This window comes from Lutjanus erythropterus, chromosome 3 (genome assembly GCF_056507025.1).
Source record: "Lutjanus erythropterus isolate fLutEry1 chromosome 3, fLutEry1.hap2, whole genome shotgun sequence".
Taxonomy (NCBI): domain Eukaryota; kingdom Metazoa; phylum Chordata; class Actinopteri; order Lutjaniformes; family Lutjanidae; genus Lutjanus; species Lutjanus erythropterus.
Window position 1 is genome coordinate 23,079,290 of NC_139319.1, and position 26,025 is coordinate 23,105,314.

General features: G+C 39.9%; 1 protein-coding gene across 8 annotated transcripts in view; it reads right to left on the minus strand.

The window, feature by feature from the left end:
* The window catches only part of adgrl3.1 (adhesion G protein-coupled receptor L3.1), a 168,201-nt gene that overhangs the window by 55,046 nt on the left and 87,130 nt on the right, over nt 1–26,025 (minus strand). For 6 of the 8 annotated variants that reach the window (XM_084715465.1, XM_084715468.1, XM_084715463.1 and 3 more), the window contains exons 8-11: nt 6,749–7,171; nt 5,477–5,580; nt 2,530–2,715; nt 110–148 (exon numbers count right to left, since the gene is read on the minus strand). In XM_084715465.1, the coding sequence (XP_084571591.1) occupies nt 110–148; nt 2,530–2,715; nt 5,477–5,580; nt 6,749–7,171 (752 nt within the window). The remainder of the gene's footprint in view (nt 1–109; nt 149–2,529; nt 2,716–5,476; nt 5,581–6,748; nt 7,172–26,025) is intronic. The other 2 variants (XM_084715469.1, XM_084715462.1) reach the window with 1 other exon arrangement.

Consider the following 26,025-nt stretch of genomic DNA (forward strand, 5'->3'; position numbering starts at 1 on the left):
TACGCTTGCTTTGCAAATTACATGCTGAGTGTGAAGAAAAAAAAATAGGAAAAAACATGTGGGATTATGGTGTGGCACAGCAATCAACGATACCAGGAAGCGGAAATACCTGTGTGAAAAACCTGCAGGACCTTTCTCTCTTCTGAAGCTGCAAATTCAAACAATTCAGCTGTTAGCGATATAACACCTCTCAATCACACACACACACACACACACACACACACACACACACACACACACGTACACACTCAAGTGCACAAAGGCAGTCACACCCACATCATTAACATTGCACAAAAAGACTTTGGTGGCTGAAATATATTGTTATTCCCCTCACTCGCATATATTTTTATTCCTTCTCCCATAACTGTCTACTGTTCCCTTTCTCTTGCAGATTGTTGTTCATAATTTCCTCTGTTCCTCCATTCCCTTTTCTACCCATTCTCTGCCTCTACCGTCAAGTGAATTGATGGCATTAATTACTCTGCCACTCGTGCGTGATTGGTCATATTCGATTTCCTAACAAAAATTAGCATAATAAGCCGGCATATTACTCAATTAGGTATATATAATTGGGCCATTATTGAAATCAGGAGGAATGCGTTTCCTCTTCTGTCGAGGACTTTTTTCTACAAATTCAACCTTTAACAGGCCATTTGGTCAACAGCAAAACACAGATTAATTGATTCCACTTACACATGCTTCAGTATGTATTCACTTCACATGTGTTACTGAATTACTTAGCGAGGGAGCACAGGAGATGTAAAGAGTGGAATAGTGAGATAAAAAGAGGCAGAAATGGAGGGGGGGGGGGGGTAAAGCTGATCCAGTGACTCAGAACACCATAAAAAAACATGCAGGAATTTAGAGGAATCAACTAATCTTTTCTCACTGAGGCTACTACAAGCGGTTACTCACTTAATTGGTTATGAAACAATATCAATTTAAGTCTATATGACCTATATAAGCAAACAAGACCATCCGCAACAAGGTCGGCCATTGATATAAAGTTATTTTTTATACCTGGTACAAGGTCAGATTCTTCTTGAAACCAGATGAAACAAGTCTGTGATTACATTTTCTCATCTTAAGTTACAATGAGTAGCATGTCACCCACCTCAAAAGAATTGATTTTCATTTAGATAAATTTATTTTTGACGTTATATTTTTTGGTTATGGCAGTGGAAACACGACTGCTTGTGACCAGAGAGGCCTCTAAAATCAATAAAATAGAAACGTTCCTTGTAATAGCTTTCACTTCATGTAAGTGGACACATTTTTATGTTTGTTGCATATGTGTAAGTTAATTACATTTTAAATTTCAAGTATTTTATTTTTATGAGTTCTTCTGACTTGAAGTCTTTTGACTTGAAATAATGAGCTGAATGAATGTATTGTACAGAGTTCAATCAACTCACTAAATTTCTAATGAAAAATGATAAATGATGAGCACATTAGCCTGCATTGTTTGAGAGTTAAAAGTGTCTTGATAATCTCTTGATGAATGCTAAAACTTGCTATTTGTTAATTAGACAAGACAAGACAAGTCAGCCCAGACACTAACTTTTTTAAGTTAAAACGAATAGTTTTTGTTTTGTTCTGTTTTATGTGTTTGTTTGTTTTTTCACAGTGAACCTTAAGCTGAAAAGGTGATTGTATCAGAGGTGGCACCAGCTGTCAATCTGGCTGCTAAACTCCACCTATCACTGTTGACCTCAGCAGAGCCAATCAAGGAACAGTCCACCATCCCGTCAGTTAGTCAGTCAATTAGCTAGCCAGGCCAGCCAGTCAGCCTTTCCCCAGTGATTTAACTCACTTTAATTGAATGCCTTCATGAACAAAGTACAGAACTAAATTCTTTCCTTGTCTACCGGAGTAGTAAAACAGATCCTTTGCATACTCAGGATCGAGTTTCCATTAATGTAATCCTGAAGTGAGCACTCAGGCCTGCTTGTCAACAGCATCTTCAGCTCAAAGGCTGAAGTTCATTAAACAATGGGCTATGACGTAAAACGTGTCCCTATTCTGTTTTCATCTCAAGTACTGCATGTTTTAATGAGAATAACTCCCAGGCCAAGACAGAGTTTTATTAAATTTCAGTCCTGAACAGAGCAGAGTTGAGGAACCCTGCCAAAGACTAAAAGCAGTTATCTATCACCCATAATGTTGCACAAAACTTGTTACAGAGACACACACACACAGAAGAGGATAAAATAATGCCTAAAAGCAGCTATTTATCATCTTGAATTCTATAGTGTTATGTATAGTTCTTCATCAAACTCTGCACGCAGAGACTTTTCTAACCCCTAAAGAATGGGCGTAAGACAAAAACACTAACCTCTGACACTATTCATCTTACTGTTAACTTGAAAGAGTCCCTCTGTCTGTTCCCTTTTCTCTCCCTCATCCCTCTTTCTCTTAATTTTCTGTCATTTACGTTGCATCCTTGCCCAATGCCAGAGCCTGCGAGAAAATCATTTATCACACTCAATCACTCACATATATCAACCTGCATGTCCCAGGCTGCATTACCTTGGTGAGGCTGCGGGCAGCGCTGTCCTTGCCTCCGGGGGTGAGGTTCCTCAGCTGGACGTCCAGCAGTTCAACCAGTTGGGCCATGGCCCGCACCGTGGATGGCACATCGCCAGGACGCAGAAGCCCTTTGGTCTGCTCTGCCAGCTCCCTGGCCACGATTGCCGCTGTCTCGCCCGAACGGAGCTGGGAGCCAAACAGGGTGACGGGGTGTAGAGAGGGATAAAGTGAAAGAATTAGAGAGATGGATGGAAGGGAAAAAAAAAAAAAGAAAGTCAGATGAGGTGAGAAGTGAAGGCAAAGTTAGGAAGAGGAGAGAAAGTTAGCGAGGGCGTGAAGAGGAGGACAGCGAGAGAGACGAGTACAGCAAAAGACAGATGGAAAAATGAGAGGACATGAGAGGAAGGGCAGAGAGGTAAAGGACAGATGGAGTGAGAGAAGTATATGTGGAGGAATGGAGATGAGCAAGACAAGAACAAGGAGGGGATGAAGGAGTATAAAGAGGACAGGAGTGATTAGGTTATTTGAAGTGTTTTTTCAGCACCTTATATCTGTTACCATAAAAACATTTAAAAATACTTTACAGAAAGCAGCTCTGCTGCAATACTGATTTCACAGGCATTATTTTTTCCTTGTTTTGTCTTATAAAGAAAACCCTTACTGCCTTGTGGCTCTTGTGAGAACAGGCACAAAGCCATAAATTTATATCGTGGGAAGTTGTGATAACAGGGGCAGCACATTCCAGCACTTATGATGCTATGGACCAGTGTATTTTGGATGATGGCTCAGGGGGTGGGTTGGTATCTCTGGGTCAGCTTTGGTCTGGTTCTCATCCTAACAGTCAGATGGAGCCTTCTCAGTCAAAGTTCATATTTATGCCTCATGTATTAGATCTCTGTTCTGTGGTGTTCCCTAAGGTTCTGTACTGGGCCCGTTGCTGTTAGCTTTGCACTTGCTCCCTCTTGAGCAGTTATTATGTCATTTTAAAGGTATCTCTTACAATTAATATTATTATACATTTGTTTAAACCTCAGAATGTTCCCTTAATGCACTGCTGATTTATACTGCTTTATACTGCACAGACCTTTATACCATTTTACTATTTTAGCACAGTTGTTTATCAACTTGTCTATCTCAGTTATCATGTTCTTATCATTTCTTCTTTATTTATTTATTAAACTTATGTTCAAGTATTTTTGTTCATTTGTAAATAAAAAGAACTAACAGCACCAGGTATAAAGAATTTCATGGCATTGAGGACTTGTTTATTTCTGCATATGACAATAAAGCCGCTGAATCCTTTAATATGTTGAATCCTTGAATTCTTGAAACTCGCTCTTCTATTGAAATGCCTCAACTTAAAAAGAAGAATGATAATTTTCTGCAGGTTAACATTGATAAAAACAGAAGTTTTTATTTCTGCTCCAGATGAAGTTATTCAAAAGGTGGTTAGACCCCCATTCTGCATTCAACACAGTGGACATCATCATATCACATCATATCCTGATCAAGAGATCACGTGACTGGGTGGGCAAATCACGTATAGCATTAGACTGGTTTTCACCTTATCTCACTTTGTATCTGACTCCTCTACACTGCCTTGTGGTGTCCCACAGGGCTTGGTCATGGGACCCCTTCTTTTCTCTTTGTACTAGCCACCCCTGGGGCAGATCATAAGCAGATTTGATATCACATATCATTTTTCTGCAGATGACATCCAGCTACACTTTTCATTTAAATGCAGTGGGGTTTTTAGGTTATCTAGGCTCCTTGACAGGACGGTAGAAAACTACTTGCGGCACAATACTGATAAGACAGAGGTTCTGGTTTTTGTTCCAGAAAAAGTAGCCCACATGGCCTCACAAAATATAGGGCCTTTGTCATCAACTGTCCACGCCAGTCTGCTTAATTCAGGGGTAATATTTGATCAATAAACGTCATTTGGCACCAAACAGCTAACCATATCTTGTTTTTTTCCATTTAAGAAACATTGGTAAATTGAGATCTGTAGTTTCAACAGCTGAACTAGAAATCATGCATGCCTTCATCTCATCTTACATTGATTGCTGTAATGCACTTTTCTCCTTATTTATTCTCTTCTGTTCTGTGGAGGTGATTGTACATGCATTTATTTTGTCCCGGCTTGATTACTGCAACTCCATTTTCACCTGCCTTGGCATAAAATCCGTAAACTGCTTACAAGTAGTCCAAAAATGCTGCTGCCAAGCTTCTGACCAAGTCCTCCAAAAGGTCTCATGCCGATGAAACCAATCCTGATGTCTGTACTCTGGCTTCCCATCAGTTTCAGAATCCAGGTCAGGATTCTTGTAATCACGTCCTCACTCGAGGCTCAAGACAAAAGAGCACTGTGCTTTTGAGGTTGTAGCTGCTACACTTTGGAACTCTCCCCCTTTGAACTTGGGATCTGTGGACACTGTTGACGCAACAGCTCACGATCCATCTGTTTAGACTTGCTATTGTTTAATCTGTTCTGTTGATTTTTCTTTTTAGTTGGTTGTCTGCTTTTAATGTTTAATGTCTATTGTTATTTGCTTTTTTGGTTTTTGTGAAGCCCTTTTTGATGTTGCTCTTACAAGATTGTTTACAAATAAACTTATCATTATTAATAAAAGTATCTTGAAGATCCAAACACAATGCATTCCATGCAAATTAGCCTAGCCTGATGTCTGTTCGTCTATAATGATAAGTAAAGTGTGAGAGGATGACCTTAATGGACATTTCCATTCCCCTACAGCTATATATAATCTCTCAGATCATAAATGCTAGTTAGGGTTAACAGATGAAGAAGGATACATGGCCTAAATCTCCCCCATGGTCAGTGCGTATTCATGCGTGAGAAACTGCTCCAGGACTATATCCATAACACATAGCCTTAAACCAGGGCTCAGTGGGAATTACCAAGGCCAGCAGAAGTATTCAGACTTACTTTCTGCATGATGTGGTTGACCCAGGGCGACGTGCAGTTGCTGAGGTCAGGACCTTGGGGATCCCAGTAGCCCAAGTGGGCCACGCACACGTATGTGGCCACGCCTGCAAGACAAGCAAAACAAACAGGGTAAGACAGCGCTGACATTCACCAGGAGACACGAAGACTCTTGAGGTGCCTGGGGTTTACTCAGCAGTATATGTGTGTACGTGTGTGTGTGGACGGTAGTTTGAGGATAGGAGAGTCATCTTTGTCATGTGAGGTAATTGATTACAATAGGAGTATTCCTTCTAAGGAAGTGTGTTGCATGTGTGTTGTGGGAATTTACTCTACTACTCAACTACGTTTTCAGAGGGAATCTTACATATAAATCAAATTTATACAGCCTCTATCCCACCTTCAGTCCCATTACATCTTACCCTTCTCCACCTCACAATCACTGTCAAAATCAGAGAGTGATGAAGAATTTTCCATTGCTGCAGAAAAGTTTATCCCTCACTTCCCTATGCACTGCCACTTTTGCATCTTGTAATCACACATAATCACACATTTGTGTGTGTGTGTATTCCTCTGATATCATTTATTATTTATTTTCATCATTTAATTATTCATGATTTGTTTTAATCATTTAATTGTGTGTTTTGACTGTATTTAATTAAATGTAGTCCAGTCAAGGCAATATATTTATATGCCAACAACAAATTATAACCAAAGGACCTTACAGAGGAATTTAAAACACACTGGGACAATTTAAATTAAAATGAACTCAAAACTGTACAAACATTTTATGTTCTCTATAATGCACTTTGTTAAACATTCATTGTTTTTCAATGTGTTCTATAAATACTGTCTATTGACTTGATTATATTGACTATATTACTGGAGATATAGTCGATTACAAGGTAAGGGTTTTTTTTAAGCATCTATTCTATAACATGTATAATGTAAAGAAAAACTCTAAATTACCTTCATACAGATTTTAAGATCTGTATGTGGATTAGGAAGGACTTAAGATGGGCCAGTGCAGTATTAATACATTTACTTGGGAAAATGGTTTTAAAATTTTTCCGATGAAACACCTCTAACATGTTTACAGTTTTAGACAGTTTTGCAAAGAAGACCTTGTAGACACAAAATAATAATAACACATAGCAAGGCACACTGCACTGGACAAAGCTTTCCCACACCAACCACTAACCAACCACTCACTGGTCCTACTGTGCCAGTCCCTCTGTATATTTTGCTGTCCACCCACTCATTCAGCTTCCTTACCCAGCGTCCCTACAGGACAGGGCTGCTTGGCTGTCTGGCCTTGCTGTGTACGGGGCCATGATATGTCGGCTGTCACCCTCGGACTGCAGAAGTCTTGAGGAGGCAGGGCAGGAGGCTGCGGAGCTGCTGGAGGAGCCTGCGCTGGCGGGTAACGTCCTACAGCTTTCTGGTTGGTGTCGGGAATCTGGTTGGTATCAGATGACGAGCCACCAGCAGGAATCAGGATGGGCTGGCGGACCATGGTGGTGGTTCGATAGCGCTGACCAGGGGAGGTGGTGAGGAGAGGCCGCGGGGTGGTGTAGTACGGAGGAGAACGGGTGGTGGTGGTGCGGCTGGTAGATGAGGAGGAGGAACCACCACCAATTGGACCTCCTCCCCCTCCGCCTCCTCTGTTAGGAGGCATCATAGGAGGTGGGCGATAATCTGTAGAGAAAAGACAAAGAGAAAGGGTTTAAATTCACTAAAGTTCATAGAGCCAGGACCCAAAATGTGTTGTGGAGGTTTGTGGGTCCCAACATGACTGGAGTGAGGATGTTTATAGGAGCTCTTCATGCCAGGACAAGAGTTCAAAAATGTATTCCCTGGACGTAAGAGCAAGAACAACAGAGTTAAAAAAGAAGTGTGATCTAGTAAACCATCTGTGTCAGCACCAAGTGATGTGAGCAATGGTGTATGAGTGTAAATAATATTATAGTGACAGACACTAACACATTTGCAGGCATTCATTTGCACCGCTCTAAATAGCTTTGACAGGAAGTAGCTCATGTTTCTGATGACTTCCCAATCTTAGTGTTTCATCCTTCATCAGTGTGGTCACACGCCAGATTTATTTTCTTTATCAGTTACTCCAAAGTTCAGGACATGTTTCCAGACAAATCAGTCAACAACAGTTATTAAAAAACAGCATAAATGTGTGCACTTAAGTGGTAAAATAAAGCCCTTCCTATGGGACTGGCACGCAGTAGTAGTGGTTCTTGCTGCTAATCATGGCAGAAAAAAAAACATTCTTTCAGTGTCATGCATGATTCATAACACCATGACATCACAAGAGGCAGGAAGGCCACTTAAATGCATATGACACACTCTTTTATTGTCAATATTTCATTGTAAAAAGGCTCAATTATTCACATTGACCCTGTTCGGGTGACAGAAATAAAGAATGAATGGACGACATGATGGGAAGAGAGAGGAACAGAGCATGTGTTTGTGAAGTGTTACAGTGTCCTCTTGTGAACAAACCACACCAGCATGTCTAACTTTATCTGCTAACCTCCCGCTGCTTTCAGCTGCACGTAGTACAAATCAATATTGCAGGATCGAAAGTTTAGCAGAGGGAAATAATGGTTTAATTACTTTCCTTTTGCATTTTATCGGTCTCAAATCATTTGGAAGTCATTAAGTGTAATACTGCATACAGGTGGAGCCCATTTTCTAAATCTTAACATTGTTTAACAAAGCAGGGAACAGCTTTGTCTGCCACTGTGAACGCTTTTATTGCACAGCTGAGACTGCCTAACAGTATTTTTGAATAAACATGTAAATTATACTCAGGAATATTTTTAGAAATTTGTAATTACAGAAAACAAAACCACAACCTATGTATTAAGTTTGAACCTGCAGATGTTCCACATTTTAAAAATTAGTTTGGGTAGCTCCGATGGTTATTTTTACACTTTATATACTTTTGCACCTGGTTCTTCTACATAAAACTACGTGTTTACGCCAAAACAACACCGCAAGCTAAATATACTTTGCTTCCACGCCATGCTATGTTAAAAACAGCAGTATTTTGACTATAAGGCTGGGTATCGTATAAAAAACTACAATACCAAGTACCAGTACCTTTAAATCTTTACTTTATTGATGGTATCATTGGGCAACCTTTAAACGTAATGTAATTCAAGTGGTATGAGTGAAAGCTAAACTTCTGCTCTGTTCAGCTCTGTTCTCAGGCTCTAGAAAATCTCATGACAGGAGACGAGGAGCTCTGAGCTCCGGGTTGGAAATGCACCTTTTGCATTTCCGATCATGCTTGCTGAACTGAGTAGTTTATTAAGTTTTCTAGCTTATGTCACAAAATGCAAATGTTGCTTTTTGTTAGTGTTTGTGTCTGTTCAGAACATAGTGGTTTATGTTGGTGCTTGTAATTTTTGTGCTGGTTTGTAGTTTTAACTATGAGTGAGTTGGCCAGATGTATTTTTTATATTTTTGAGTACTTGTCCCTTATGTTGAATGTCATTAACAGGCTGCTGCTTGCCATAATATTTTATTCTATTCTTCACAACCATCTGGCGACCTCCTGAAATTATCTTGCAGTTCTCTTGGAGGTCCTGATCCCTAGGTTGAGAACCCTGCTTTAGAACATTTTGTTGGCAGAAATGTGAGCAAAACTACACAAATATTCATTATTTTCTCGATCTGAGTACAAAAAAGGACCAACTGCAGATATTATTTGACTGGACAAGTTTAAATACTACTTGGTACTGGGTTAGTTTGGTCAATACCTGAAAGGTATGAAGTACAGATACCTAGCCCTCATTTTGACCTTATCTTTCTATTAAAAAAGTCCATATTGCACATACAGGCAAGCAAAAAAAAAACAAAGAGGCAAACAGTGATAAACATAGAGGCAACTCTCTCAGATAACAAAACTACTCAAATATGAATTCTCACAGTTTTGCCACTTTTACAAGAAAAGTCCATATTTCATCATCTCAGGCTGTGTGTGTACTCATTTGCTGAGAATAGTTTCTTCACACAATAAGAAAACCTGAACTTATTAAAAAAATACTCCAGAGTCCAGAGAAAGCTGAACCGGGCTGAACTTGCCTAAAAAGATTTTCCTCACCATCTCCACACCGACCAGCAACTATGAATACGATTTATTTTTTTCCGAAAAGTGTGCAATATACCTACATCACGCTACATGATTTCTGGGTAATGGAGTCCTTCAAGCTCTCAAAAAAACTCAGCTATCGCTTGCTGCCAGTTGGGGTAGCAAAAGTGTGAAGTTTGCCCTGTGCAGCTTTTTTACGTCTGCTGCCCTGATGTGAAAAATTCTCAGCTTCATGATTTCCTGCAAAAATGGAAAGCATGGGCACTTGTGTTTTTTCTGTCTGAGGGGGTTTGTGCGCCTAAGGCCATAATATGTACTACATGCTGGTCACTGACATTGAAGGGTTATGGAGTTTGTTGTCTCAGTGGAGCTATGTGTTTTGCTCAGGAAAGGGGTGTGATTGTAAGAATGTACACAGTACAAGCTGACATAATTGGACATATTTATAACTGCCAATGATTTTTGGTGTTCTGTATATATAAGGTTAGGGTGAGGTTAGTTTTGTCCACAATGTGTAAAACAATCATTGGCTTCACCATAAACAGATAAATAAGACAGTACTACAAAGCAGGACAATGAAAAAATGTAACAAATGTAAATGGCTTGGACTGAACAACACAACACTCCTCCAGCTCGAGAGGTTGCGTTTGTTCCTGTGCACAAGACAAGTGGAAGGAGAGGGGGAGCGAAAGGGACAGTAAGTCATCTGAAAAAGCACTGAAGGAGGGTTTGTTTGGTTGCTGAGTTCAAATAGAAACAATCTTTCTCCAGAATAGCACACTCTATCTTTTAACAACTTAATTTCAATCGGGACAACAGATTTCTTATATATGTTTTTGGTTGCTGGTGGTTGTCTAAAGCACCTTCCTGAGGGAACCGGTTCAGACTGTGGATACAAAGGATGGGATGGATCACTTGTTATGTTAAATGCTTTCTCTTCAATATTCAGCACATGTCTGCTGCTTAGTTGCATCTGTGGTTACACTTGACATCCAAGTGTCTGTACCACTCCAAAGTCATTAAGCTTCCTGAGTAGGTATAACTTCTATTAAGAGCTTTTTTTAAAAAAAACCAAAAAAAAACCATAATCTGTGTTATCTGTAAAAATTAAGATGGTTATCTATAAGCATTTAAAGCAACTAACCTTTTTAACAGGGTGCCCTATAATTGTTAGGTGTAGACGAAAGAAATTATTCTTTTAAGTATTGAGATTCTTTTTTTTAACGATTCCTGAATCGATTTTTTTTAATATATAATGCTAACAGTGCTAACATATGATGGAAATTCCCACTGAAATGCTAAATGCAATTAGCATTACATTAATGAGCAGGGACAGCTGAAGTTTACTTCAAAACGCATTTAATTTACTGCTTCTATATGCAATATAGAAATGGTGCTGGTGAAGTAAAACTTTAAGACTGACTGACATGAGATGTGCAATGTTTTTGGAAATATCAGTCATGATACGTATTCGCTAGAAGTATATAAACTTTTCTCTAGAGTTAAAAAACAAAAACAAAATTGCAGTAAAAATTGTAATATTGAATTTGAATACTTGAACTGAAATACAATCTAATGGGCACCTAAGTATAGTTATAGTATCAAATGGGAAGGTGTGAGTGTGGAGACAGAGGTGTGAGTGTGTGGACTCGTGGGTGGTAGGAAAGAGTGGGTGTTTATATTATTTACTGTGAACCAAAGTCATCCCTTCCTGTGGATTTTAAGTTTAATTAAAGACTCCATACTTCTCTCGTCCTCTCTTTCCCACTGTCTGTCTGTCTGGATGACTGACAGCCATGTAACATCCCGCTCCTCCTGTACGTTCTGTTCTCTTCCTCCACAACTCAATGGAGTGTTTCCGTACCTAAACTGTGCTGCTCCCCGTTCCTGAATCACTGCCGCCCTGCCTCATGCATTCTCCACGGAACATTGCCATCAATCATGCGTAGCAGCAGTGGCCTAGGGACTAGCTGTCAATCTGCGTGTGTGAGAATGTGTGTGTGTCTGTGTGTGCACTTATGAAGCAGAGAGTGAGTGTCGGTGTGTGTGTGTCTATCTGCACTCAAACAGGAAGCTCCATTAGGGGCTCTGCCACAACAATAGAAGAGTAATGGTGTGTGTGTTTGGTGTGTGTGTGTGTGTGAGAGGTTGATGTCTGCTGTCATTTGAGTACAGGGGGAGAAAACACAGGGGCTGGCAGCTTGAGGTGAGGTAACACAAAAGCCTGCAAGCATCACAGGTAAGAGGCCACAGCACTTCACTACCCATGCATCTCTATCTCTCCTCCTTCTTCCTGTTCTCTTGACATTTTCCACCTGATTTGATCGCTCACTTGAAACTTTTTTCCACTTTCTGCCACACTTTAAGTCTCCCCGTTTCAATTTCTCGCCCGTGTCTTTATTTTGTCTTCCTCCTCTGGCTCTTTTTGTGGGATTTGGATGAAGAAAGAAAAAAAAAAGATCTTGTAATGTAATGAATTCATCAGCAGCATCACTCAGGATGCTGTGGAAGGTGCTGTAGGGAACTACAGCAACATGACATAACAGCTTCATGAAACATTTATAGACAAAAAGGCTAGAGGTTGTACTTGTGGGGACTGACATATCTCCCTGCGTTTAAGCTTAGGAAGCCTTGACTAAATGTGCTATGACAACTTCATGATGTCAGCTAACTTAAACGTTGTGCTCTTTGCCGGGACTGATGTCACAAGAACAAGCATGTGACACAAAGCCACAAATTCAGTTAAGATTTTGCATTACATATGCCTTGCATATGCATGTGGGTGACATATTTTGACAGATATGTTTTGGGGGAAACATTAGTTATCACACTGCATGCCTCTGCATACCAGTAATTGTGTGATAAACATGCAGCAGCCACTTTCGACTGCATATATATATATATAAGAAATGCCTTGTCGCAGCACTGGCTCGGGTTAAAGCCTTACTGCACCATTAAGTATTCTATCTAGCACAGGGAAATGTGCTGAAAATCAATCACATGATATTAATAAGAATGTCAGTATATCACAATATGGCACATGTAAGAAAAATTGAAGGAGCATAATTATAAACATATCACATGTTGGCTCAAGGCTATTTGGAAAGAGAATCAATGAAAAGAATGGTTTGGGTGTGGCGACCATCTTTTAAGATCGAACTGGAATTGAAATATTGTCTCTCTAAATAAATCTGTAGTTTGGTGTTGGCACTTTATATGCATGAAAGATCAAATGGAAAATTCAATCCACTATTTAAACAATTATTGTTGCATTTAACAAACTGCAATCCACTCTGTTTCATTTGGCATGCTCTTTAAATATAATAATCCATCCAGCTGAGAGGTGGCATATATAGATGCTGATTGAACATCATGATAATTTCACATTTTGTTATCACAAAAAACAGACCGCTCTAAAATGTGCAGTTTTTGTCTTGAAAAAGACATTTATTAGACACTGAACTATAGAGCTCACACAGAACTATAGATTCCCAATTTTAGCCCAGGAAGGCAAAGCCACGATCTGCCCCACTCCGCCTCTGATTGGCTTATTCTGATAATACCTTCACCCTCACTTATCACTGCCCATGCCTAAACCTATCCAATCCAAACAAATGAAACCAACGAGCACAAAATCAGAGGCAGAGTAGGGGAGCTCATGAATTTTCTTCCTGGTATATGTAGCTACGCTCAGTGCATAATTACTGTCTCTTTTCAAGATCAAACTGCACAGTTTAGATTGGTCTTTTGTTGTGACCAGTGCAAAGCACATGTGTGTGTGATAATCAGACTGTTTAATCAGCATCTCCATATGACACACCTGTCAGCTGGATGGATTATCTCACACGGATTTCAAAAAAATTGTAAGCAAAATTTGTGAGAAATAAACCTTCAGTGTATTTTTTACTGTGTTGTGTTTCTATTTTTGTAAAAACCCATAAATAAATCTTTTTTTTCTTTTAATTACAGTCTTCTTGGAGTTATTCATTTTAACAACATTTCTGTAAAACAATAACTCAATATGAGAAAACCACAATGATACACTAATAGCTGATAAACCCTAATTCATTTCTATTCTGCTGGTCAAACTCCATCTGCTAAGTAAGAAAGAATGTGTGATACAATTGAAAGCTCTACAGCAACTAATGAACACTGTGGTGAGACTAAACATTGGTTTAAATGGTCAAGAACAGACTTTTAATTTCACATCGATGAATGGTCAGAAATACATCTACTGTTCCATAGCAAAACGGGCAAAAACCATGCGAAGGAGGATTTTTTCATGTGCTTTGGAACAGCTGTAATGGCGACAATGTTTTGCTGAGTATTCTATTCTATTCTATTCAATTCTATTCTATTCTATTCTATTCTATTCTATTCTCCTGACCCATAAAAAGCCCTCAGGGAAGGTGAGACAATGGCAGGCTGGCAGTAAACTTGTTCCTGGAGTTGTCTATCTGTCACCACACTGGAGGGGCCATAGAGACCCTGTCAGTCAGCCTGGGATGCTGCCAGCACATGATCATCTGACATGCAGACAGACGTGTGTGTGTGTGTGTGTGTGTTTGTGTTTGTGTGTGTGTGTGTGTGTGTGTGTGTGTGTGTGTGTGTGTGTGTGTGTGTGTGTGTGTGACTGCCTGCGTGTGTGTTGACGTTTTTCTACGTGGGTATAGACTGCCTGTCTCTGCCTCTGCTCTGCTTTGCCGAGAATGCTCTTGTTGACTTCTCTCTGGGTAAACAGAGGGATCGTAAATCCACAACACAAAAGGTAAGAAGGCAGGGAGGAGAGAGGAGAGAGGAGAGAGGAGAGAGGAGAGGGAAAATGAACTTCCCCTGGCAAGTTTCCCACATCGTCAGAAAAGAAGTAGACAACGAGCGAGTGAGTGGAGGAGTGAAACAGAAGCAAAGAGAAGAGGGATTTGAATTAAGACAGAAGTTTCACAGAGCTAAGACTGAAGTGTCTATTATACGTGTATGGTCTTCTTAATATGCAAGCGAGATACTTTCTCGCACTTTCCTTAAAAGTTACTGCCTCCTTGCCTCTAAAACACACACACATACACACACACATCCTGAAAAGTAGGGAGGGGTGGATCCAGGGGGGAAACAGCGAAATGATAATCTGGAGGGCACAAAGCTTTCTAGGTTGGATGGTAGCACTGACATTGAATAGGGCTGCATACTGCGATAACGCACTGCCCCTATGCCTGGAGTGCACACACGCACACAAAACATGCACACTCACTTTACAGACACTTTCTGAGCTCCAAGCAACACTCACACACACACACACATATGCATGCAGATACACACACTTGAACAAAAATTTACTTTTTCGCTCACTTATGTGCAGTGCAATACACACACTCGTACGAAACACAGAGCTTGTGGCGAGTGGCTCGAGCCTGCTGATAAGACAGAATGGAGCACTTCAAAGCAGTGATACTTGGAGATAGAAAACAACCTCAACTAATAGAGCCTCCCTCAAAATGGCTGCCAGGCACCACCACCACCACCACCACGTTCCACAGCTAATGTGTCACAGACAGACCCCGCATCACCCACTGCTCAGCCCTGTCGGCTTACCAGTTGCATAATCATGTCATCCCTCTGCTGAGATTGGGGACACCTGCAGCAAGTTAGCCAATTACATGCTTCTTTTCTTAATCAGGGGAAGTTTCCTTGTTCAAAGGAAAAAGCAAATGGCACCGTCCTTTTTTTTTTTTTTTTGGTGGGTGGGTGGGGGTGGAGGGGGTGGGGGGTTGTTTTTTCTGATTAATAATGGAGGGAAACCTCGGCATATTCCTTTTAAGTCCAGATCATGGCCTTTCTTACTCTAGACATGCATTGAATTTATGTCAACAGAGTGTTGCAGGGGTTAGCATTGCTCCGGTTCCCTCCTCAAAAAGCTAACAGGATTTTTCTATTGGATTCTCTGTGGCAAACAAAGATTTATGATACTGATATATTTTGGTTCATTAAGATAATCTTCACAAACGAACACCAGTCTTATGATTTTTGAAACACCAATGCAATCGCAACAGGTAAAAAGCTAACATTTGGCTATAAACAAACTACATCATGGTTGCATGAGTCCAGTGTCACCACCATTAAGTGAATAGACACAGATGCTCCTCTTTCTATTAAAATGACACAGAAATGCTGTATTAAGTTCTTGTATTGCAGTGCACAGTCCACGCCATAAGATGTCAGTCAGGGGGTAAAGTTACAGGGAAAAAAAGGAAAATCCCTCTGCCCCTGTTTAGAAATATTTTGGATTTAGTTCTGATGATATAAGTGAGAGAGTAACATAACAGGTGTGTAACTGTTGAGTGAGCGTGAGAAAGCGAGTGGCAGAGACTGAAAGTGAAAGCGCACAGGGTGGAGGAAAAGGTGAGCTGCAAAGTTGTCAAGCTGGCAGTAAATGTACAACGTAGATTTGAGTTTGTCAGTGAATAAAGGCCTCAGCTTCTTGTTGTGTGTTGTTTCCAACTGAGGGAATAGTGTCACTATGACTAGATTGAGGGAGTATTTTCTGCAGCGGAGTACCACCCAAGCCTACTTTCAATCTCGGACAACCTCTGTAGTCTCAATTAGCCCCTAATTTAGTAATCGTCTTCTTTAAGCTGTCAAAGCTGAAAAAAAATCACAAGTGGGGTATTTACTGATGTATTTTGTAGAAAAAAAACATGAAAAGCTCTTAAACTTGTATTAACCAAAGGCCTTATTAGCAAACATGCTAACTTCCTCTTTCGTTTTAGGTCTCATTCCTGTATAACTCTATTGTATAGAGACAACAGGTACAGTGTGCATATAAAAGGCATCCAGCAAAAACCTATTACTGTGTTAGAATGGGAGCTATAGCCTCTAGCAAGTGACCCAGCGGCTATTCTATTTTGCTCCCCATAATTTATCACCAAGGCCCATCATTTAGAGATTAAGATTGTATCAACGTTGTTGCCCCCCTCCACATTTTTATATATTTCAGAAATTAAATCTGAATAGAGCACAGCTATGGCGACACGCTCAGCCTGCTGCTCTCTTCTGTATTTACTTCCTGTGAGGCTGTGGGTTTCCCTCTCCACCCTGTTGTCCTGGCTGGGCCTGCTTAATTTGGCATCTGCTTTTTGGCAGAAGAGAAGCGGTGCGGAGGCCAAATGCACGCAGAGGGCCTGGCTGGGGCAATCCAATCGATAAGGACACACTGCAGGCAAGGAACAGGTGCACCAGACTCTCTGAAGCAGAGTTCAGTCTCTGCTGAGACGGCTGTGTCGTAATCTATTTGTGAAGGAGGGGGACAGGCAGGAAGGGAGGAGGCAGCTGGTAAAAGACGAAGAAGAGTAAGGCAGAAGTGAGAGCAGCACTGTAGAGTAAGGAGTGAAAGAGTCTGTGATCATGTTGCCTTGTATGATGCAGTTTACTGGTGGACTAGAGGACTGTGAATTCTTCTTTTATGTGGAGCTCTATGACTTTGACATTTTTTTTTTTTTTTAGAAATTAGATCCAACAGGACAATCCAATTTTCATGTTGTCTTCACAATTAGTTTTTACTGTGATTTTGTTGATCTGCTTTGTACAGCCAACATCTATTGGATGTCTGCCTGTTTCTTCCATTTTTTCCCTGTTAAAAGAGTTTTTTGGGGGAGTTTTTCCTTATCTGAATAAAGGGTCTAAGTATGCAGGTTGTCGTAATCGGGAAGACTGATCATTAACCAATCGATCATTAACCAATTCATCACCAATTTAACCAGTTAAAATTTATTAATAAATAATTAATCAATAGTCTATAAATGGCAGAAAATGTGCCTCATTTGACATTGTTTTGTCTGATGGAGCCATTTGTTAAATAAGGAAATTTAAAATTAAACTTAAAATGAGAAAAAAAATAACAATGACAAAAATAGAAAAAAATGAAAATGAGAAAAAAAAAAGAAAAAAAATGTGTTTGTTGTATCTGAATAATTATTAACAATTAATCAATTAAATTTAGTTTTCAACTACCGGTTAAGGAAAATGCACAAAATTTGGAGCCCCATGTTGTATACTGTACAGATCGCAAAGCCCCCTGAGACAAACTGTAATTTGTGATTTTGGCCAATAAAATTTGACTTTTGTCTGATTCTAGAATTAACAAACAGATTTGCATATTTTTGACATACCATCCCACAATCGGAAAGTAAAATTTTTTATTCAAGGGTTTGTGTTTTGCAAACAATCATTAACACACTAAGCAAACCTGCTGCCTCCTGAGTTCAATCACCTCAAGTGGTGTGAACAGTCACATCTGTCAAGGACGTTACACACAGACAGTATATGCACACTTACACACACACACAATTTAGTATGGCAAGCCAGATATGTGCTGAGGGTTAGTCTAATCAGTGATCTGGTGAAAAAGGGTCTCCACTTCAACCATTAACTCTTTTTATCCTCACCACTTTAGCTTGTTTCCAACATTTCCTGCACTGCTTAGCCCTGTCGCTTGATTGCAATCTGGTGCCAAGGAAGGAAAAAAAAAAAGAGAGAGAGGAGAGGAGGGAAGAGGTGGGAGAGGACGATGTAAATAAGTGGAGAGGGGCTTAAGACAATAGATACTCCATGCTTGACTTCCTTAGGAAATGGAGCACTGTGATTCCAGCCATTAAAAGTTCAGAGGTGAACATTTAAATTTCCGTGAACTGACAGAGTGGCCAGGAGAGGTCAACTCTACATAGCTGTGTATTTAATAGATTAGAATAGAATGCCAGTGTTTGATTACACTCTAATTAAGATTGAGGATATCACTTTTGACATTTTAAATTTCTGATTGAAGTAAGCAATGGGTGAGTGTAATTGAGTTTTTATTTGTGGTTACATGGATTTCGCACTCATTTACACAGATTTTTGACTTTTTGAAAGCACTATGTAACTGTCAACATTTAAGTGGGGCTTGAGCAAAATGCATTCAATCTCTCACTCTCAAATTAACAACGACAAATACAAAAAAAATCATCTTTTTAGTTATTATTAAAGGAAGAGTTCAACATAAATCAAAAATACATATTTTGCATCTGGTCTGTAGTGCTACTTATCACTTGTTTTGGAGATATCAGTGTAGAAATGTCTGCCTTTACTTGATAATACTGGGACTAGATGTCATTCTGCTTATGTGATCCAAGTGTGAAAAAGATGCAGATACAGCAGTGTCTCTTTTCAGAAATCATGACCCGGTTAGTCAAGATAATTCACCTTGTTGACCTTGTTGTGAGCAGTTTCATGTAGAAAGTAATTTCTTTCCACCTAACTGCACCAGCCAACTGTACCACTGCACAGAAGGAAGCGTGCATCTACTCATGGATGAGAGGTTACAACTCAACCGAGGATTAATGATTATATCCTTTGCTGTCACAATGACAAGCCTCTTGTCCATGAGTAAATGTACACTTCTTTCTGGGCGGCGATACGGTTGGTGGGTTTGATCACCACAAGACGAGTACAATCTAGTTCCATTATTTTTGAGAGAACACACACATATCTAGATCTCTCTCGTCATCTCGATAGTCAAAATCCTCAGAAGTCTGCAACTCAGAGAACAAACTAGATGGATAAATGGCACTGCAGGCGAGAGGAAAACTAGTTTTGATTTTGGGGTAAGCTGTCCCTTTTAAGGTGGAGTATGAAATTCTGGAGAAAGATAGTTGATTGCTGAGTCTCATTCTAATGTTGTCGAATACAGATGTTTCGGGTGGGTTGATTGTTGAGTCTCATTGTTTGGTTTGACGACATGGGAATGAGATGATAGGGCTGTATGGATTTTTTCAGTATGCGATGATAAAGCAACATATCCCAAGGGGGTGGCGGTTTACAGAAACTGCCTTAATAATTATGTTTTACTGGCCTTTACTGATGGATACTGTGATGAGCGTAGCATAGCTCATTTAAGGAACAGGGCAGTGCATACATGTATGGCATGTGTGTGAGTGAAAGTGAGCAGCAGACAGAGAGACATTGATGCCCATAGTGAAGCAGAAAGCTGTCAATCTGGCAGTAAATGTACAGTACAGGTTATGACGTGTTAACATGATAAGCGCTAAGCTGAAAAGGAAAGGCTAATGCTAACTTCACATTACCTTTATAACATTGGCTCCACTGTGCTGGTATCCTTTTCAGAAGCTTTGCAATCCAACCTTGAACTGCAGTGTCTTCTCTGAGTCTTATTTTTTGACGTGAGACAACGAGCCAGAGTAACAAATACAGATGCAGCGGTATCTAACAAGTTTGGCTAAGAGTAAAGTTACTGTAGCTAGTAGGCTAGTGTTAGCTAGCTGGACATGCTGACATTTGCAGCTGATGTCAGAGCAGATGAAGACAGAGTTAAATCTATTCACTACACATGTGCACTTGTGTTGCACATTTTTGAGAGACTACAAAAAAGAAGTCACAGTCTAAAGCCAAGTATCGCGCTTTTCAGAGCCTCCTGCACACCTTCAACATGTGGAGAAATGGAAAGCTTGACAGCTCTAGTTACAGTTGCTAAGCTATGATTGGACAGTTGCTGTTTGGAGGTGGGATTTAGCAAAGGCTCAACTGTTAGAGCATAATTTAGAGGTTGGAAAATACAAGCTGTACAATAGGTGCCAGTTGTGTAAATTGAATATTGCACATATATAGAACTGAAAAAAAAGTTGTTTTCATTAAATTGAACTATTAATTATAAACTGACTGTAACAAGTTGTAAACGTGTTAATTGCTTGACAGAACAAACAACTAACAAACACTATGACAAAAACAAAAACAGCTCCAGGGTTGTTTAGGAAACTCTCATTATATACTTTTCCTGTTTCCTCATTTCAATGCTTGCTTTATTATAAAGAATAAGCAATTAAATCACCTCACCTTAACTTAAGAACCTGAGTAGTCTCAAATGACAACAGCACAACGTAAATATACAGTATTTGGGAAAATCTGCAGCAAAGAAGAAAGGACCAAAACACAGAGAGGGGCAGGTGGTAGGAGAAAATGAGACTAATGAAGAGAAAGAAAATAAGGGAGAGATAAATAAGAAAAAAGCAGTGTGTACAAGTTGGGATCTATTCAGTTTTGCCCCTCCCTTCCTGAAGATGCAGATAACATGAATAATTTTGTGACTTTGTTGGGAAAACTTTCTAAAGTGTGGCAAGACAGACTGGAGGTGATAAATTATTCAAATGTTTCATCGGAGCCATGCCGCTTGCGTAGGGCAGGCCTCTATAATATGCATGTAAGAAGACATGATGAAACAACTCCATAAACAGTAGAGAGTGAGAGAGTGTTTGGGGAGTGTGGGGTGGGTGGAAGGGGGTAATACAGAGGCAAGTGACTTTGACTCTGACTCTGTGTAGGCATTCACACACCAGGCCTCTATAATATATACATCTAAGGGCACTCGATGAAATAGCCCTGTGTGATGTGGGAAAGGGTTGAGCACAGAAAAGGAGGGCAGATTAAGCGGGAGATAAGGGCGACAGAGACAAAAACAGTGCAAAACACAGAGTAAAAGGGAAAGATATATGAGAAGGGGAAGGGGAAATATTGAGATTCCTGCCATTGTGAGTGTATGTTTGTGTGAGAGACAGGGGGAGAAGAATAGGTATTTAACAGACAAAGAAAAAAAAACATAAACAGACATGGGAAACAATAAATGTAGGGAGGCAGCTCACTTTCTTCTTAAGTACCAAGCACCAAGGGAGGACGAATATGCATTTCAAAAAGATCATTTTCCACTGCATGCTGCATCAGTGGTATGATGGAGTACATGGGAGTAAACCTTTTTATTATCTCTTGGCCTAAGTTGAACTAAACCTTACTTTTTTATCTCTTCACAGTGAACTGTTATGCTTAAAGCAAACCTTATGTGATATACAGGGGTAAGCTAGACGTATGCATTTGTATTGTCCATCCATCCATTTTCTGTAACCGCTTATTCCCGAAGGGTCGAGGGGAGCTGGAGCCTATCCCAGCTGACATTGGGCGAGAGGCGGGGTTCACCCTTGACAAGTCGCCGGTTCATCGCAGGGCTGACACATAGAGACAGACAGCCACTCACACTCACATTCACACCTACAGGCAATTTAGAGTCACCAATTAACCTAGCATGCATGTCTTTGGACTGTGGGAGGAAGCTGGAGAACCCGGAGAGAACCCACGTAGACACGGAGAGAACATGCAAACTTCCACACAGACTTGTCACAAACAGTAATACTAGAACTTACTAGGTCTGGAAAATATGGTAAAAAGAAATCATGTGATTAGGGCTGTGACAATAACCACAATACCACAATCATGTTATATCTACCGCAGGGTTGAGCTAATTACCATCGTCACCGCAAATTTTATTGAAGAGTCAATCTCATGTTATTCCATTGTGCAATGCATTTGAGATCAGCACATGGATCTATTAATGCATCTACGGATCAGAAACAAAGCCTCTGATCAACACTCAACCCAAGGTATCATGGGATTGTCAGTGGGTGGCTAGAATGCTTACAACAATAACAACTATTTTCAACACAGAAACATTTAATGTTGTTTTCATCATTATGAATTTATTTTACAAAGTCTCTGAAAAGACACTACAGTTCAGGATACGATCACACTGGAGCCAATTTTGTAAAGGTACACTGCTAGCATTAGCATTAGCTCAATGTTAGCCTTTCCCGCTCAGCTCACTTTGGGGCTGACTCTCTTTACTTTTCCAGCTGTTGGGAAACAACAGGACCTTCAGTCTGCTGCTCGCTCTCTCTTATTTGCACACTGCTCACACGTTACACACTGCCCTCTTTTTAGGAGCTACGCTACACATATAACAGTATCCTTAAGTATCCAATAAAGTAAAATGCAACGATTTCATTCATTCTGTGGGAATATGTTGGCTTTTCTCCAGGAACAAAAGAAATCCCTATCATCACAACCCTAATTGTGATTATTTTGATAAGATACTTACATCTATCACATCTATGTAGTTTTAAATTACAGTTTTCATTTTCACTGAAAAACATTAAAATGATGATATGTTTTCTTTTATCTGGAGAACATGATTTGTAGGCTAGAGCATCTCTGCAGCACTACAGTACTTAATTATAATGCCGCACACATTTTTTCTTTGTCAAAAACTTGCAGCTTCTGCAATTTGAACATTGCACTTTGCCATATTACGATTTCGATAATATTTTAATTAATTGTGGAGCCTTAGAACTTAAATCTAAAATGTAGTAGTATTAATTAGGAAAGTCATGACTTAAATTAAGTCTTACTTTAACTTAATTTCTGATCTGTGTCTCAAAAAATAAACCACTGGGTCCAAACTTCAGAATGACCTCTTGTAAATCGTCCAGTGAGCTGCCTTTGTTAGCCAGTTGGACAGACAAAACACTGTAATTGGTGCTCTCTGTGTTGTACCCCAATTACACTCAGTCCTCAGCGGCCTACCTCGGCCTTCCCTCACTCCATGGCCCATTTCCTGTCTCATTTTATATCTTTTAGAAGTCCATATGAGCCGAACAAAAGCAAGGCGAGCATTACGCTACATCAGTAATGAGTGGAAACCCTCAGAATGGCCCCCTTTCCTTGGCCTGTTTCCTGAACTGACTGAGGAAAAGAAAAAAAAAACAACCAGGGCTGGAACATAGCAAATTTGACCATAGTCACCTTACAGTATAGGCTTAAGTGATCCTAAATTGTAAAAGGCTTTTCTTATAACAGCATAGAGTGAGCAGATACAATAACAAAATAAAACTTGAATGAATCGACTTGTCCCCTCATTTCCTGAAGAATGAGAAAATCACGCAGTTAAGGTAGTTAATTTATTTCTTGTCTTCATTGAGTGAGAGAGCGGAGCAAGGAGGAGAGTCAAGGAGTGGAGCAGCATTGATTGTATGTATTTATCTCCCGCTGGTCAGCAGTCTGCCTTGTTGCTGTGCACTGGAGGTCATTCTCCGCATTGAATCCCCATTGATCTCCTCCTTAGAGCCTCCAGAGACACCCTGAGCTCCATTATGAGAGTGATCACACTCTCAAGCGTACACCAATAAACACATGTGCACACTCATGAATACAGAAACACAAACTCATACTGTAAGTACATTAGCGCATTACGACACGGGCACGCACATCATTAAGCATGCATAAACACACACATACACACGTTTTTACAACATGGCCTCACTACACACACGCACACTGATCGGTAGAAACCAAGTTTAACGCTGCCTCTCTCAATAATTCCTTGTACTGCGCCTCCTAACTGCGTGTAAGAGCATGCATTAATTCAGACATCATTTAATAAGACACGCAGCCAGACTGCCTTGACCACTCCATAGAAAGGTGCTGAAAGGCAATTACGTTGGGCAAATAGCCCTTCAGGCTCCAGGGGCCTAAGCCCTTCCATCCAGACCGGGGAAGGAGGGGAGGGTGGACTCTAACCTCACACCAGAGTTGAAAGAGAGTCACTCTGACTAAGAAAGTATTCATTGCCCTTTCAGACGGACACAGCAATAATAGTTAAAACCCACACTGGTGGTTGATCTAAATGAGTTAACTCTCATGCTTTATTTATGACCCTCCTGACCAGGGGTTGAAAATGGGTCAGACAATGTGAAGCTTAAGATAAATAAGCGTAACTATTTAAAGAAGATCTGCGTTTGATTTTTATTTTTAATCAAACTCAGCTTTAACCTGCACGATTCATATGACTGTCCCTGTCGTATTGATCAGTTCACCTGGATTAGTAATATTTTCTAGCCATGCAGAGAGTTTTGGTTTCTGTCCATTAGATTTCTGCATTGGACCAAACTAAAGCCAAAATGATTAGTCAATTAATCAATTTGTTGATGAAAAGAAAACTAATTTGACAGTTTTTTTTTTGACATAAAGACTACACAATTAACCAATTAATGGTGAAAATAGTCGCAGATTCACTGAAAATCAAAAAGAACTGTTTGTGGTGATAACAGTATTTAAAAGCTACACTTTAGGCAACAATAATTGATTTAAGCTGAAAACACAACATTGACATGTTATCCCCTCATACAACAAGTGTAAGTTAAGTATTAACTCTCCTTTTAGCTCAGTTTTGGTCTCCACCATCCTCTTAGGAAAATATTTGGCTTTTTGCTGGTTAATGATCCCGGTTAGTCTCAAACCTTGTCTGTCTGCTGTTTGGTGCTGTGTAGGTAGTGTTTGAAAAAACTTTTTTTCTGAAAGCAGCTTGAATGTTCCGCCTGGAAAAGGTTTCATGAAAGCAGTGAGACTGAATGAAAACCGTAAAGAAGAAGCAGTAGTAAAACCCAAACATCGAGCTGAAGTCTGCCAAAGTGCTTCATAGAGCTGAGGGGAACCGCAGAGTCGAGTGATAATTATCTGTGGATTTATCACCGCGAGTGGCTCCTTTTACATGTAGTCATTAGATCTATTGTTGATATCAAAATATTAATCAGTGCAGCTTTAAAAAGTTGCACTGCAAAATGAGAAAATGACAGCAGCCTCATATGAATGGGTCAATAAACCAACAGAAAAAGAAGTGAGTCTAACACAGGCTGAAGTGTCTTTAGATTGTCATATTAAGCGGATGTCCTGTATGAAAGCAATATCAGTTCCTCCTCCCTCTAGACATTCCTGGCTCCATTCTTGAGGAGTGCATTAGGATTTGTTAAGCAGCTGGGGAAACTGAAGAGAAGTGCTGGCAAGTGGTAGAGTAAAAGGCAAAAGCCATTTACAGTATGTAAGGCTCAGCATGACATCATTAGAAATATTCTTCTTAAGGCAGAGATCAAGGTAGCCTCTATGATGTCTCTGTCACTTACTCTTTGGTTAACTAAAGCATAAACATTTCCACGAATACCAACTCTGCAGACATCTATGATTTAAATGACACTAGTACATCCAGGACCATGCAGCTCTAAAAGTTTTTTTGTTTTTTTTTGTTTTTTACTGAGGGTGGGGTGGTGGGGGGAACAGTCATAATTGAGAATCGTGACAGCACAGATGGTGCTTTTCTCTCTTTTTAAGTCATTTTGCAGAATTAATTATTGGAGGAAGATTAGTGGCTGTAAGTATTCCTTATGTCACAACAAAAAAGCATTTATCATTATGAATATTAAAATGAATGAATATTAAAAGCATTAAAATATGCCAAGGTATTTCATGTGAAGATTTAAAAAAAAAAAATCACATCACCGCCTGTCCAATTAATGTAGTGGAAATGAAGAGATGAAGAGGGGAAAGTACTCAAACCAGCATCTTTCTTCTTATTACACATGGTCCTAGGTTGAAAGTAGGGCTGAACGATTTACCTAAAACTTATCAAAACTGCAACATGGCCTACTGCAGTCCTCAAATCACAGGAGGCAAAATAATTGTTATCGAGGAAATTCATGTCAAAATACCATCCATAATAAGGATAAGTTTTATTTTTTAGCTTTATAGG